We start from the raw sequence: 16,553 nt of genomic DNA on the forward strand, positions 1-16,553 counted from the left end.
TCTCTCTCTCTCTCTCTCTCTCTCACTCATGCAGACACACAGACACACACGCATGGTGCTTTAGACTATCTGTGTGGTCACCTAACATACATCTGCGATGTTTACCAAAACAAAACATAAGTTCTTCCTGGTTTGAATTATATTTAGACCACTGGGTCATATTTGCTAACACAACATTACATGTGGAACAATAGGGGCCACCAGGGATTTTAATAACATGACCGCTTCTAGCCAAATTGTTTTGGTGTTGTTGTTATGTGCATAACTTTCTCTGTCTCTTGGTGTATCTCTCCTTGAATATTCTCCTCCCTCTTCATTTCAGACATCTCAGGGCGTGCAGCCCAAGCGATTTAAGACGTTACCAGAGTTGGTGCTGTTGTACTTGCAGCCCAGCCAAGGTCTGGTCACCACCCTTCTCTATGCTGTGGACAGAGAGGAAATGGCTGTCAACGATGATAGGGACTATTCAGGTATCCCTGGAGCCCATACAAGCATGCTATGGGCCCTGTCTTGCACCCAGCGCAGCACAGCGAAAAGCCCGATGGAAGTGTCTTTGCTAGTTTAAGACGGACGCAGTTGTCAAATTCCGTTCAGCGCCCATGTCGTTTAAATAGCAAATGCACCTGTGCCCATCCTGCGCCCATGGACGTGCTGGGTGTGCCCAGGTGAATTCTTGGCGTATTTCCAATCTTGAGGCAGTGGGAAGTGATTGCGCCGTTGACCTTCAAAAACTCGTCTAAAGTCAATAGGGCAGCATTTCATTGTTATTTTAACAGCGAATTAGTCAAACGCGCCTAAGTTTATGCACAGCGCATCCACACTATGCTTGGTACACACACACACGGAAGTGCACAGGCACACAAACATGCAAAAGATTACAAATAACAATATGACGGTGCAAATCTGCCATCATAATAGCAACGCGCCAAGGTACAAACGCGCCTGGTTTTTAAAGGGAATGGGAGATGACACTCTGATTGGTTTGTTGCATGTTGCACTCAAAACACACATATGAATTAATGAACACACTAAGTATAACCCTTTTGAACCATGTGCACAGACCCTTTTTCCGCCGTCAAACTAGCAGAAATGGATTCGGAGACGCCCTAAAAGCGAATGCGCCAAGCGCTTTACGCCATGCACTTAAGATCCTAAAAATAGGGCCCTCTGTGAGTGTCTTTCTTTTGTCACATGTTAACGCTCCTAATCTGTGATTGGTAGATGGGGAAGATGAGAAGCCACCCCTCCCCCCTCGTTCTGCCTCCACCTCCACTCCCCCTGGAGCAGACACACTCCCAGACAGGTACAAAGTCTCTGAGGACTTTCTTTATTGTGTCCAGTGTACAATAATACTATGTAACCGCTGAGAAGCAAATCACAAACTACCCCCAGGGATTGTTAACCAACATGTTAACCATGTAGTATTCACACACAACCATCTTTTGAAAACACACACACACACACACACACACACACAAGCACACGACCGCAACACACACAGAGGAAGGATGTTGCTTTGCTTTGAAAGCGATTTATATCAGCTCTGCTCACAAAAATATTACCAGAAAACAAAAACATTTGCAGAACTGTCTACTGTCACTGATTCTGCCACATGGCATGCACACATCATGCAGTAAATATGGTTACATATTAACATCAAACTTAAAAAACACTTTCACACGTGTTCATTAGCAGACACACACACATACATATATTAATAATCTCCGCTCTGCCTGTGTGCCTGCTCAGATCTGTGTATATTAATGAACAAAGTGAAGTATCTTCCCTCAGACTATTGTCAAGTTAGTTAGGTGGCTGAACTCATTATTCTAATATTCCTGGATGCAACTAACTAACTACAGGCAAAATTTTCCTAAAGAGATGAAAGAAGGAACAAAAATGAATATGTTGCAGTAAACATTATCACAGTTTGAACTGTAGATGAAATCAACGAAGCTACATCCTGCTTTCTGTCACAGTGACCCTCACTTTTACTCAGTTGTCATGGAAATCCGCTGTGATACTTTCCACCTATGATTAATTAAATCATCCTAAATGAGTGCAAAATACATCATGGTCTGAAACAGCAAAGGAATAAGACAACATCTTTTCATTTACACTCAACACTTTTAACAGCCTGCTGGTTTACAGACTTTGCATGTTAAAGATAGGGCTTGGTACAGGAAAATGTATTTATCTTCCACGGAAGCCACAGTCTGGACCAAATCAAAGGATCGTAATCACAAAAGTTTCACTTGCAGATGCTACAACAAAAGGAGGGTTTTATTTAGCTGTACTAAAATTCTTTTTTAAATAAATCCCACAGGAGGTATTACACAGTATTTTTGTAAAACCAAAGAAGGAACCGTGTGTGTGTGTCTTTCTGTCTTAGAGGACGTAGAGAATGCAATATATCTGCACTATTGATACTCACTGTTTTAAGTAGTTAGTTTTAGTTGTAGTTTAGCTGAACATTTAACGATATAGAACAGTAATAGAAAAAAAGTAGCATAAAAGTAATAGAAACACAGCAGGCAAATGATGTGCATGTGGTGAAGATGGTTGTACATAACTCATTGGACTCTATCATAATTTGTTTCAGTGCTCCAGCATCTAATGGCCTGAGCACAATCTCCCATGAGTACCTGAAGGGCAGCTATGCTCTGGACCTAGAGGCAGTCAAACAGGGAGCCTGCGCCCTGCCTCACCTCAACAAGACACTAGTGGCCTCTTGCAAACGCCTTAATGGGTAAGGACACCCCAGCACATCTGTAGACACACATACTCCACAGACACATAATCTCTTGCGCCAGCATATTCTTTATAAAGTGGTTTTATACATGTGCTCGTCCCAATGCTTTTGGTCCCAATGGCACATGTTGCACATTAAAACAAACACAAATGTAAACACAAAATAAACTTGATGACAATGTAACTGAATCACATGATTATTAGTCATCTGTAATTCATTATGCAACCACACGATGCAGACAAATATAGTTAACATCTGATGTCTTATAGATGGATCTAGTAAGCTGTGGATCTCTGTGTTTCCCCAAATAGGGAGGTAGATAAGGTTCTGTCTGGTCTGGAGATCCTGTCTAAAGTCTTTGATCAGCAGAGTGCTTTTATGGTCTCCAAGATGATCCAGCAGGTACGCATCATTGTCTCTTTGTATGTTTACGTGTCTTAAGTTAAAATGGAAGCAAGTGGAGGCATTCTGATTATATACTTTTTTTTTTCACAGACGATGGAATATGTGACATAATGTCCTTAAGGAACAAGCCAATACTTCTGTTTAAGCCTTGCTAACTTGTATAGCTTGTACATAGAGCAGCCAATCAGAATAGGTGACATAGAGACAAGTTCATGAAAAATGGCTATTTAATTGCTTTAACACATAGTGGGACCTATGCATACTTACGCCCCATTCTTCTTTTCAAACTGCACAGCTGATATGGGTTATAATTGTTATTGTTTTTTCCTCCATCAGTCGGTGAACCATGGTGGAGACCAAGAGTTGGAGAACCTTGTGACCAAGCTGGCAATTCTCAAAGACCTGCTGTCCTCCATAGAGAAGAAGGTACACACACACACACACACACACACACACACACACACACACACACACACACACACACACACACACACACACACACACAAACACATGCACAGGGTATGCTACAGACGCCTTAGTAGAGCCGAGCCACCAGGATGCATAGTTGTGAGTTTGAGAGGTGGGAAATAAAAATGTACACTTTACAACTCTGTCCATGTTTTGGACAGAGCAGCCATTTGTATTAAAAAGTATGTGCATAATGTGTAATACTAAGGAAATCAAATCAGAAGGTGTGCCATGTAGGTCATAACAGGAAAGTGGTTAAGCTAAATTCTTTCTGGTTGTTTTTTCATCATGCCCAACAAGATTCTAGCACAGTGTTCCTCACCAATTACCCATTCTGCTTTTCTTCCTGATTTGAAAGTCCTGTTTAACTTGCTCGGCCTTTTTAATAAGTGACACCACTTTTACTCAGACTTCATTTGTAAGAAGGGGCTTTAGCTGCCTGGGAAGGAAATGGCCTCAATGCAATCAGGCTGCATGTCTTAACTCATGTGATGTCACTGGCTCCACCTTCTCTGCTCCTGTTAGATCATATTTAGGAAATGGGAAACCGTTTGAAACACTGAAGCTGAAAACAATACTCTGTGTGTGTGTGTGTGTGTGTGTGTGTGTGTGTGTGTGTGTGTGTGTGTGTGTGTGTGTGTGTGTGTGTGTGTGTGTGTGTGTGTGTGTGTGTGTGTGTGTGTGTGTGTGTGTGTGTGTGTGTGTGTGTGTGTGACCTCTCATTTCTTTTTCCCTCTTTAATTTTTTTCTTGTTCTTGCTCTTTTCTTTTTGCTACCTCAGGCTCTGAAAGCTCTCCAGGACATGAGTTTGGCCTCGCCATGTACCCTTCCTCCTCTCTCCATGCGTCACAGCAAAGCCATCCCTGTGCAGGCCTTCGAGGTACAGCTACAAGCACACACACACACACACACACACACACACACACACACACACCATCTACGCACTCATAAAGACACACATTGTATTTGTGGCAGGCTCTCTGCAGGGTGATAGGAGTTCCGTATTAAGGCAGTTCCAGTTTATAGCTTTGGACCTTGTATTGGAAGTGCATCAACCAAAAACTAAAACCATTTTTATACCCTCCACCCTTTAAATAATCAGGGAAGGGTAATGTGAGAAATACCTGTAATTGTAGCAATTTTTTAAGTTAACTATTTAAGACACTCAATGATCTCAAAGCCAAATTGCCCCTATGGGACATTAAGCTTGAGTCCACTCTATAGTCAATTTAGGTATGCACGTTTTTAATCAAAATCTTAAATCTTTTATATTGCCTGTTTTATGACAGAAAAAGGAAGTCCGGCAAAGGATAATTTTATTATTATGTGTTGATTTTAGACTGGAGGCAAACCTGAAATCTGTTGTAGGATGCTGAAATGCCTGCAGATTTTATTTATGAAATGCTAATATCAAGGGATGTTAGTTTCGTTTCACAGAGTACAGACTGAGCCTGAATTACAGGAAAACAGTGTGTGAAGTCATATATTCCTCAACACACTGCCAGAACTTTTTCGGCAGAATGTAAGCCAACAGAAATGTTTGTAATGCACTTCCAGTGGCATCCGCAGTGGCTTTGTCATAGTTTAGGGTATTTGTCACTTGTGGTATCATACTCCCATTCACAACAATTATGCATGTAAATGTGTATCACTAAAATGTTGTCTATTGTTTATAAGATTATAGTATATCATTTAATTATATTTTATATAACTATTTTAAAAGTGTGCCAACATCATAACTTAAAGACAAAAACAATGAAAAAGTCAGAATAACATGAAAGAGTCATAGTAGGGGTGAAGAGGTCAAATGAAATAACCAAATAATTATCAGTAGGAACAGGTGGGGAAAAAGAAGGAGTCAGAGAAGAAAGAAGAGGTAAATTCTTTAAAATACTAGCTGTCAGCCAAGTGTGCATTCTCTGTGGTGACCTCCTTCCATCAGCTTCCTGTTGCACAGGAACAGAAGTGTTGTTATGATGTGGAGATAGGTTTAAGATGTGGCACCAGATTTGCCACTAACACACAAACAGGTTTTACACAGTATGACTCAAAATCAGAAAACAATTCTGTTTAGAAATGAACAGTACATGAGTAACAGAAATTTGCAAACCGTTAACTAAAACTACAGTTGAGAGACTCAGGACATTGTGTGTGATCATCAAAATTCCTGCATTTAGTTTTTAGTTTCCCAATCTTGCTATATAGATATATATATATATATATATATATATATATATATATATATATATATATAACTCCATATGCCATAGAAGCAGCAAGCTTGTTTTGTATGTGATGACAGTAGAGGGACAAAGTGCAGAAAAGTCCACTACTTTCATTTTGGAGACCCCTGGTGGTGAGAGGGTTTGCAAGTTCTGTGGACACCTACACTTTTATAAATGCACTACAAGCACCTCCAGTGTCTGTGACTTTGTGTGTTTTTTAATCCTCTTCCCCTGATACACTTCAGGTAAAGCTGGATGTTTACCTGGCAGAGCTGACAAAGATAGGAAAGAGCCAGAAGTACACTCTGTCTGTGGACGTGGAGGGAGGACGACTGGTAGTGATGAAGAAGGTGAAGGACAGCCAAGAGGACTGGACCACCTTCACACATGACAAAAGTGAGAATTACACAAATACTCCATTTACAATGACCCCAGTATTTTCTGATCTGTGAGATGAGATATCAGTGTTTCCCCCAGGAAATGATTCAGCAGAAATCTGTTTAACAGAGTATGTTACCAAGACAAGTTTAGTTTGTAGACAGCCTAAACAGTAGCCACATTCATTAAATGCATGACATTCTCTGTGTGAAATCCTCTACTTGCACCTCTACACTTTTACCTGATAATTAATGTTTAATGTCATGAAAATATATTAATTATATTCATTAGTTTATGATGGTATTGGAGGTGGTCTGAGTTTTGATAGAGGTGACCATCTTCTGCTACAAAACCCTGTGGGAAACCCTGAGTAATGTGTCGCTTTTAGCTGCATCCCACCATGGAAACTGTTTAAATGTCTCTGGACTCTGGGGCAAGAGATGAAGTGTATTTTTATATCCAAGCCAGTAATAACATAATATTCTTGACGGTATGTGTTTGAGATGCAGTTGAGGTAAAGACATGAAAAAGTATGTGAGGATTTATTGGCTTTTCATTGTTCTCCTTCCTTTAATTTAACTGTCTTTAACTGACTCAATCAATTGCTTGACCTTGCTTTTTTGGCATTTCGCTCTCTTTCTCTCTTTTTTTCTCTCTCTCTGTCCCTTCCTATCTCTGACCTTCTGTCTACCGTCTGTCTATCTGTCTCAGTCCGTCAGCTGATCAAGTCTCAGCGGGTGCAGAATAAACTGGGCATTGTTTTTGAGAAGGAGAAGGACAAGAGCCAGCGGAAAGACTTCATCTTTACTAGTGCCAAGGTCTACACACACACACACACACACACACACACACACACAAACACACACACACTCAACCATTCACACTCACAGACACATTCACATTCAAACTGACAAGGAAATACTCTCACATATTTCTTTATTTGTATATTCATAATCAGATGAAGGACACTTAACAAATCCAAGATGTGTGGCAGGAACCCACACACAAATCTCATCTATGATTCAGTTTCCACTGACACCCCTCCTCAACTCTGCATTGATATTTATTTATTTTAAATAATTTTTTGGGCATTTTAGGCCTATAATGACAGGACAGCTAAAGAATTGAAAGGGGAGAAAGAGGTGGACTTACATGCAGTAAAGGGCCGCAGGTCGGAGTTGAACCTGGCCGCTGCTTTGAGGAGTAAACCTCTATATATATTTATATATATATATATATATAGGCGCCCGCTCTAACAACTGAGCGATCCGGGCGCCCGTAGATATATCACTTTTAATGTAGAAAATATGATGGAAAATACCAAAGAGTTCTCTGCCCACAGTGCCGTGAAAGAGAGAGATGCTAAGTAATAAACTCATATACATTTCAAATGTTTAAAGGAAACTCCTTGTAAGTGTTGCTACCTAAAAACAAGGTGCCCTTTTGCGGCAAATTCCACTCACAAGTGTGTGTGTGTGTGTGTTTGTTTGTTTGTTTGTGTGTGTGTGTGTGTGTGTGTGTGTGTGTGTGTGTGTGTGTGTGTGTGTGTGTGTGTGTCTGTGTTTCAGAAGCGGGAGGCATTTTGCCAGCTGCTGCAGCTGATGAAGAACAAACATTCCAACCAAGACGAACCAGACATGATTTCCATCTTCATAGGCAGCTGGAATATGGGTTAGACACACACACACACACACACACACACACATTATTTTTATTGTGTTCATATTCATTTTTCTTTCCAACATAAAATACATAGATAGCACACACTGACTTAGGTATATATGTTCATATGTTGCATTGGGGAAAAAAAAAAATAAAACATAGAATAGAACATGACATTAGTATTTTTGAAGAGAATGTAACATTTTGGTCTGTATCGGTAGGCTCAGTGCCTGCGCCAAAGTCTCAGGCCTCATGGGTGTTGTGTCGTGGCCTCGGGAAAACTCTAGACGAGATGACGGTCACCATCCCTCATGACCTTTATGTGTTTGGAAGCCAAGAAAACTCTGTGTGTGATCGCGAGTGGGTGGAGTCACTACGTGCCATGTTGAAAGAACAGACAGAACTGGATTATAAACCGGTGAGAAGATAAATATCTTAGTAAGCGTCACATTCTTTGATTACAGTAGTGTTATTTGTGCCTGCTCATACCTAACTGATTTGAGTCAACAGGGGGGTTTGAAGAAAAAGTGGAGATGTTAAGTTTAAGAAGGTTGAGGCAAAACTGAAGTTGAACAAAACAATGACGATAGGTTTCTCACTGTCTGTTGTTGTCATTGGTTATAGATCGCAGTGCAAACTCTGTGGAACATAAAAATTGCTGTGTTAGTGAAACCTGAACACGAGAACCGGATCAGCCACGTGGGAATGTCCAGTGTCAAGACAGGCATCGCCAACACACTGGGTAACAGCAGAACTCAGTGTTCAGATTTAAATTTTCCTTCACATGTTTCACTTAATGCTCAAAATCTAGAGGAAACTATGAACAATGGAATACCTGCACACAATTAAACACTGACTTTCTGTTAACAAAGGGAAAATTAAAGGGGTTATTACAACTCTTGTGGTCACATGAATGACTCAAATTAGGAAGAAAACGTCAGGTATCATTATGATTAAAATGCAATGACATTCATTTATTTCATTTCATTTATCTCAAACTATCAACAATGTGTTAAGACACCCTAACCCTAACCCTATCCTAACCCCCTAACCCTAACCCTAAAAACAAATAATTCAAACCACAAAATAAAACACAAACAATAAGAATGTAACAAAAACAAAAAAATATATGAAAGGATTAGTTTGAGAAGAAGCAGCCGGAAGCAATTAGCTGCTTTATTTGGTCCTGCCCCTATTTCACAAAATCCTATTATTACAAAGTAAGTAGATATGCAAGTACAGCATTTAAACTCTGTAAACTTTAAAAGTAAGAGACTTAAACTGTATTTCTTTATCCTAAACTAAATAATTTCATGGCAGTGTGCCTTGACATTTTAGTGTGATACATTTCCACAACTTGATCAAAATGATTCTATGTTCTTGGTTTTTATTTTCAATAAAGCAGTGCTATTTAGTTTGTAAGTGTATTCTGACGTTTGTTTTAGGCAACAAAGGAGCTGTGGGTGTGTCCTTTATGTTCAACGGGACATCTTTTGGCTTTGTGAACTGTCACTTGACATCAGGGAATGAGAAGATTGCCAGGTACCTACCACAGTTCAACACACACATTATATCTGGCTTTATGGCTTGTATTCCAGGGTCTTGTAACTTCTAACCATTAAATTGCAATTAAACTTTTTGGTGGATATACTGTGAAACGTATGACCTTTGACACCTACAGGAGGAACCAAAACTACCTAGATATCCTCCGCCTGCTGTCACTAGGAGACAAACAACTTAGCTCTTTTGACATCTCACTGCGCTTCACACACCTCTTCTGGCTGGGAGACCTCAACTACAGGCTGGACATGGACATACAGGTAAGGCAGAACACAAACACAGGCGCGCATGCACAGATTTATGAAATGCAGCGGATCTCGGTGAGACCTCCTTTTGTGGCGCTGTCTCTTGTGTGTCCTTGTGCAGGAGATTTTGAACTACATTAACAGGAAGGAGTTTGATCCGCTGCTGAAGGTGGACCAGCTCAACCTGGAGAGGGAGAAGAATAAAGTATTTCTTCGCTTTGGTTAGTGTGCCTGCGTTTCTCCCAGACTTCTGTCTAACAATACTGTTTACCTCCTCTCCCTGTGCATAATGGATTAGATAATGGAAGAAGAAGAAGACAACATACTTTAATAAGTTAAGGGAGACATAAATTCAGCCTTTCAGTGAGGAACTGTGAGAGCTTTCTCTTGCGCTCACGTCATATGAGATTAACTTTAAATGCAACCTGCTGACTGGGAAACATCGCTCTCATCAGCCACTGTGTCACACATACTGTAAATGTGTCAACTCAAGCAGTAATTAGCAGTCTGTGATGAATGTATGTTCATGTTTTAATACAACCAACCAGTCAGCTCTTGCAAAAAGCACAGTAAGAGAGAGAGGCTTTCTTTGGCTCTGCCATCCATTCATTTTAGAATTATAAGAACATCTCAAATGTGTTAATGGGATTTGTATTGATATTCTAAAATGTAACTACACTTTGCACCTTTTCACTCACCTTCTATGAGTTATAAATGTGAATGTGTGTCTGCTTGCTTGCAGCGGAGGAAGAGATCTCATTCCCACCCACCTATCGTTATGAACGTGGTTCAAGGGACACATATGTCTGGCAGAAGCAGAAGGCCACAGGGGTACGTTGACTGAGGGCGTTTTCACACCAATAGTTAGTTTGGTTTGGTCCGAATCAGTTGGTGAGTTTGTAAACTTAGAGCGGTTTCCCCTTGGTTCGGTTTCATTTCACACCTGGAAAAATCCAAGTGTACCGAAATGGGTCATTACTGCGTTATAACATAACGGCGTTACTTTTTTCCAGTAACGAGTAATCTAATTGATTACTCTTCCCATCTTAATAACGCTGTTACCGTTACTCCCAAAAAATGCGGTGCGTTACTAAAATAGAAGCTGTTTTTTTCATCAGACAAACTTGATCCCTGAGCCGAGAGGCAAAAACTTTTTTTTCTTCCTTGGTTAGTGGGCCGTGCATGAGACAAGCGCATAAATGCTGACGATTGGCTGAGGTTGAGTAAAATGTCATGGTAACCCAATCCGAGGTAGAGTTGGGTGGGCGTTCAAAAGCATGCAGTCGGACACAATGAACAACACAAGCAAGTCAGTCAACGAGAGAAAGGTATGGCGTCATGAAATCAAGGGGGGGGGGGGGTAACTTTTTCCTGCTAAAGAGATTTACCACCGAGGTCAGAAAACACAAGTATTAAGTGTCCATTTTATTATAATATTCAGATTTATCATTAATAATTGAACATGCGCATGTATTTTATGTTCCGTTAAAGAGGGGTAGAGGTGGGGTCCCTTTTGAGCATTTAAAAATGTACTTGAAAGTAACATATTAGTTACTTTCTGAAGTAACTAGTACATATTGTAGTTTGTAACTGAGTTACTAATTTAGTTACTTTTTGGAAGAGGTAACTAGTAACTGTAATTAATTACTTTTTTAAAGTAACTTGTCCAACACTGGTCATTGCAAATCACGTGTTACAATCAACGTTCACCCTCCTTGTTGGTCCTATGTGTCTGTGGCATAAGGACGAAAATAAATACAGGAAGAAGGTCCTGTGTTCTGGAGTAGTAAATGATGATCTCATGCGTCTGCATGGTAAAACCAGCTCATTTCATTTAAATCAGACATTGTCACAGAGAGTTTGCTCTGCCGGGCCGGTGACTGTCTCCAACTTTAGAAAAGGCTGGTTTCACCATGGAAAATGCGGGTGACGCCGAGCTTGACTGCAGTCTGTTACTGTCTGTAGTTCTCGGCTTGTTTGTTCCGCTTTTGGTAGGCATTTAAATGCGATTGCTGCATTCTCACCTGCCCAAACAAACCGCACCAAGGGGGGAAACAAACTCTAGCGCATTTCAATTGAACTACATGAGGCGGGTGTGTTAGTTCCCTATCTCAAACAACATCACAATAATACTTCCTTCCAGACATTTCTGTAAACTGATAGCTCTGGCGTGTCTTCTGCTTTTGTGTCTGTCCCAGATGAGGACTAATGTTCCGTCCTGGTGTGACAGGATCCTGTGGAAGTCATACCCAGAAACACACATTGTCTGCAACTCCTATGGTGAGACCGTCAGCAGAAAATCATCCAACACACATTTGTTGCAATTCCGTGTAACAGAGGCTCTCTTTTAGTAATTATAGGAATAGGGTAAAATTAGTAATTTCACCTAAACCTCATAAACCTCTATATATGGATTTACAGAAATTCATATGATATATAACAAGGAGACTTAAATATATGCTCTTTTTATTGGCAGGCTGTACAGATGATATCGTGACCAGTGATCATTCCCCGGTGTTTGGTACCTTCGAGGTTGGGGTGACCTCCCAGTTTGTCTCCAAGAAAGGTACTAGTAGATATAGTTAAATTCTCGCCAAAATAATTGAAAATTGAATTTTCTTTGTTAATCTCCTCTTCCTGTCGATTGCTCTCCTTCCTGGTCTGACTTTGTCTCTCTTTTTTGCGATTCTTGCTCTTTTAAGGCTGCGGATACACTTCATGATTTGGCCATAATGGCGGAATTTCCAAATAGGGTGAACTTTGTGAACATTTTAGAAACATAATGATGGTTTGTTTGTTTTTTTTCCAAATCTGGACAGATAATGATGTAGTACTGTAGTCTGTTAAATGACTCGAAGCCAAACAGGAACCAGAAATAGGACAGATGGAAAAATAATACAGCACCCTGTTACTTATTGTCTATGTTCAAGTAGCATCACAGCAAATGCTTTAAAGTTAATGTAATGTATTAAGTTAAGTGCAAAATGTTTCATCTCTTCACATTAACAATCTGCGATATTTTTTTGGTTCAAGTTTTCTGCGTTTTTCTTTCATTAAGCAAAATGTCACATTTACAAGTACATTTCTCATTTGATTCCTGTCCCTTGTAAATGCTATTATGCTTTAGCAACTCAGATCTTATTTGTCTACCCCACCCCTGTGCTCTGTAGGTCTGCCAAAGTCTTCAGAGCAGGCCTACATTGAGTTTGAGAGCATCGAAGCCATAGTGAAGACAGCGAGCAGAACCAAGTTCTTCATAGAATTCTACTCCACTTGTCTGGAAGGTGAGAAGAACTCCTTCACACATTCAGAACTCCAGCAGGAGATACAGCCCAGACAGGGTTTCTGTAAGACCGAGTGGATGTAGTAAAAAATGTACATGTTTTTTCTCTTGGTATCTTTCTCCCTCCCTCCCTAACTCAGGCAGTCAGTAAACCTTTATACTCAAATCCATGTTTGACCTGTGCTGCATCCCCGCCTCTTGCCCACCATGTACTTTGGAATGAAATGGAATAGAAACATCTACCTTCTCTCCTTCCCACCTCTCCTTCCCTCTGTGTTCCCTTTGTCCTCTCTCCCACCCACTTTGCCCTGCATTTCTCTCTCTCTCTGTCTCTCATCTGCAGAGTTTAAGAAGAGTTACGAGAACGACAGTCAGAGCAGTGACAACGTAAACTTCCTGCGCGTGGGCTGGTCCAACAAGCAGCTAACAACGCTCAAACCTCTTCTCTCGGAGATCGAGTACCTGCAGGACCAACATTTACTGCTGACTGTGAAATCACTGGATGGATACGAGTCCTACGGTATAAAGAGCTTGTGGTGTGGCCGTGGAATTCTTTGATGTTGTTTTAGTCTGTCAAGCAAACAATGTGCGTGCTGTTCCCTACCAGGAGAGTGTGTGTTGGCTCTGAAGTCAATGATTGGGAGCACAGCACAGCAGTTCCACACCTACCTGTCCCACCGTGGCGAGGAAACAGGAAATATCAGGGGGTCCATGAGGGTCAGAGTCCCCTCCGAAAGGATGGGAACCAGGGAGAGACTCTACGGTAATGCTCTGGATATGTCACTGTGTGGTGATAGTCTGGTGTGCTGTGAAGACACACAGGGAACGTGACAAAGAGAGTTGCACAGATGCAAATGATGCAGTTTGATGTCTGACTTGTGTTTAATCCTACAACTATATTATTGTTTTTCAGAGTGGATCAGTGTGGACAAGGATGAGACGGGTGGACCTAAAGGGAAGTCCACTTTGGGATCCAGAGTGGGACATGAATACGTCAAGTCAGTACACTCCACTCTTTTAATTTTTAAGAGTAAAAAGCAAAAAGAAGATTTTTTTATGTTTTTATTTGCACACATCCTTCATAGGAGATTATACTACACACCACATTTGTTTGCTCTGTAATGTAGATATTTTCATTCCATTGGATGTCCTCATAATCAAAGATAAAATGGGAAAAAATGCTATTGTTGACCAATTTAGAGATGTTTGTTTGGATGATGTTTTGCTTGAGTACCAGCAGCAGTATTTCAGTTATTCCTTTTCAATCTCCTTTTATACAGTTTAATTAAAATTTAAAATGTATTTATTTATTTATTTGCCTGATGAAGAATGATTAAAGTGTTAGGTTTTGGGAGCTTGTTGAATCTGATATCTTGCACCTTTCACCAGGGATGTGCACACAAACACCTTTCTGTATCCTCTGTTTTGTCCCACCTGCTGATGTTGTTGTTACGATGCAGGCCATCTGTGGTTCGTAAACAGCTTGGAGAGCTGGGAAAAGTCAGTGAGGAGGGAGAAAGGAGCAGCAAAGAGGAAACCGCTGCAAGGTACTAAGGCTTTAATGTAGTTTATACCCATTGACCAGCAAATGCACATATTCAAGTTAACCGCACAAAAGATACAACCTTAGACAATTTTTTGTTTTGGAAAGATCAACAAAGCATTTTCTTCATTGAAAACAATGAAACAAAAAGTTAGGCCATCAAGCTCATGTTCTGTTTGTGTGTGTGTATTGTGAAGGCCTAAACAAGATGCTCCCGACGGCGATCCATCCATCTGCAAGAACAGCTACAATAATCCCGCCTACTACATCCTGGAGGGCGTTCCCAACCAGTCAGCAGCTTCTCTTTCACCTGAGCCACTCCCATGTTCAGCCTCCGCAAACCCCCAGGTAGCTAAAGCCCCTCCCCCCTCAGCTGGAGCTCGAACCAAACCCCCCTTTGTGGCCTCAGGGCCCTCTCACCCACGCAGACCCATGACGGGGCACCCGGTCCGCACTATTAACGAGGAGGGCTCCTCAGAGGAAGATGGAAGCCCTTGTGGAACAGGAGCACAGGGGGTTGGTGTCGGAACAACAGTTGGAAGCACACTGAATCGACCCCCTCCTGACTTTCCCCCTCCTCCTCTCCCTAAGGGAGCCCTGGAGATGGTTTCAGAAGCCCCGTTCTCCAAACCTCGCCCTCTTTACCCAGACCTAGCCGAGGTCAGGATACCAGCAGCCAGTCCTGCTGCCCCGCTGGCCCTCGGAGAGGGTTTTAGACGAGGAGGAGGAGGAGGAGGAGGAGCAGGGGCGTTGGACGACCAGTCGTGTTCTGTGCTCCAGATGGCAAAGACACTGAGTGAGACTGAGTTTCCTGGGCAGCCTCCACGCGCCCCGTCTGCACCGCCACCTCTAAGAGGGCAGCCAATGGGTTTAGGTCTGGACGCCTGCCGTACTTTCCCACCCAGAAATGCCATCACAGAGAGTATCGCAGAGGACATGCCTGAGGAGGTGAGCAGGATATTTATATTTATTTAAATTCTCATTTAGTGGCTTTTTAAATTTCTTTTAATTTATAAATATATATATAACGCAATTATTAATGGTTTGACAGCTGCAAACAGTGTAGCTTCTTTCTTGGTTTGTGTGGTTTAGTTTTCCCACAAACACAGAAGCTCTATAACTCGGCTGTTAACCAGCTACATACCTATTTCTGAGCATTTTACGTATGTTCATACAGCCATCTGTACAATTTTACCAAAACATCTTGTTCCCTTTTCTTCAAAGTTTTGGCACTTCCTTTTTAGAGTGAAGAAAAATAGAGCCCATCCCTTGTGTGAAGATAGCATTTTATTTTTGTCTGGTGTCATTTCTGGCCTGCGTTCTGTTGGAGGTGTGATTAGCTTCAAGTTCCTTCATCAGTTTTTTAGCTGATTCTGTGTTTCTTTTCTCCTGCACAGGCACTGTGGGGCAGCAGTAGCTCATCTCTGTCTGTTGGGGAATCTTCAGTGGGGGAGTGGTTGCAGAGACTGGGACTGGAGAGGTATGAGCAGGGTCTCCTGCACAACGGCTGGGACGACCTGGAGTTCCTCAGGTGCGTACACTCACACTCAGAAATGTTCACAGTGGGTGGAAATAAAAGCTGTTGCTTCAGACCATTACTGCAAAATCTCCAATTTGTGTGCAGAACGTGGACCTGTCGGAAATAAAAATAGATCTATACTGTTATTATTTTAAGTAGACCATTACTGGTCATTAATAATTAATTAGTAAGAATTGTTTTTCCAGTGACATCACTGAGGAGGACCTGGAGGAGGCGGGAGTGCTCGACCCCGCCCACAAGCAAATCCTGCTGGAGAGCCTCCGGCAGCAGCAGCAGAAATGAACCATTTCAAACTGGTCTATGACTGGTCCAAACTGGCCGGGTACCAGAACTGGGTCCCAAGAGACCAGATTTCAACTGAACTGAGCTGAGCTGGAATGTGCCAATTAATGCCAGACTGTGCCTTCTGAGAGAAATTGCACTCCATTTGTACTTTAAAAAAAACACTTGTAGAACCACCATGGTTTTTCACATGTAATTATATGTGCGTTG

The 16,553-nt window shown here is 41.5% G+C and overlaps 1 protein-coding gene across 1 annotated transcript in view; it reads left to right on the forward strand.

The window, feature by feature from the left end:
• inppl1a (inositol polyphosphate phosphatase-like 1a) overlaps window positions 1-16,496 on the forward strand; it is a 22,508-nt gene extending 6,012 nt beyond the window's left edge. Inside the window, exons 2-26 of the mRNA XM_034867759.1 lie at window positions 271-470; window positions 1,222-1,303; window positions 2,603-2,749; window positions 3,064-3,154; window positions 3,494-3,583; window positions 4,407-4,505; window positions 6,096-6,246; window positions 6,940-7,046; window positions 7,797-7,899; window positions 8,112-8,308; window positions 8,515-8,632; window positions 9,336-9,432; window positions 9,572-9,710; window positions 9,817-9,916; window positions 10,438-10,526; window positions 11,894-11,975; window positions 12,172-12,261; window positions 12,866-12,979; window positions 13,322-13,498; window positions 13,586-13,741; window positions 13,892-13,976; window positions 14,439-14,525; window positions 14,719-15,469; window positions 15,919-16,052; window positions 16,247-16,496. Of these exons, the coding sequence (XP_034723650.1) occupies window positions 271-470; window positions 1,222-1,303; window positions 2,603-2,749; window positions 3,064-3,154; window positions 3,494-3,583; window positions 4,407-4,505; window positions 6,096-6,246; window positions 6,940-7,046; window positions 7,797-7,899; window positions 8,112-8,308; window positions 8,515-8,632; window positions 9,336-9,432; window positions 9,572-9,710; window positions 9,817-9,916; window positions 10,438-10,526; window positions 11,894-11,975; window positions 12,172-12,261; window positions 12,866-12,979; window positions 13,322-13,498; window positions 13,586-13,741; window positions 13,892-13,976; window positions 14,439-14,525; window positions 14,719-15,469; window positions 15,919-16,052; window positions 16,247-16,343 (3,583 nt within the window). The 3' untranslated portion in view covers window positions 16,344-16,496. The remainder of the gene's footprint in view (window positions 1-270; window positions 471-1,221; window positions 1,304-2,602; window positions 2,750-3,063; window positions 3,155-3,493; window positions 3,584-4,406; window positions 4,506-6,095; window positions 6,247-6,939; window positions 7,047-7,796; window positions 7,900-8,111; window positions 8,309-8,514; window positions 8,633-9,335; window positions 9,433-9,571; window positions 9,711-9,816; window positions 9,917-10,437; window positions 10,527-11,893; window positions 11,976-12,171; window positions 12,262-12,865; window positions 12,980-13,321; window positions 13,499-13,585; window positions 13,742-13,891; window positions 13,977-14,438; window positions 14,526-14,718; window positions 15,470-15,918; window positions 16,053-16,246) is intronic.
• Window positions 16,497-16,553: the final 57 nt, after the last annotated feature.

This window comes from Etheostoma cragini, chromosome 3, assembly GCF_013103735.1.
Source record: "Etheostoma cragini isolate CJK2018 chromosome 3, CSU_Ecrag_1.0, whole genome shotgun sequence".
Lineage (NCBI taxonomy): Eukaryota > Metazoa > Chordata > Actinopteri > Perciformes > Percidae > Etheostoma > Etheostoma cragini.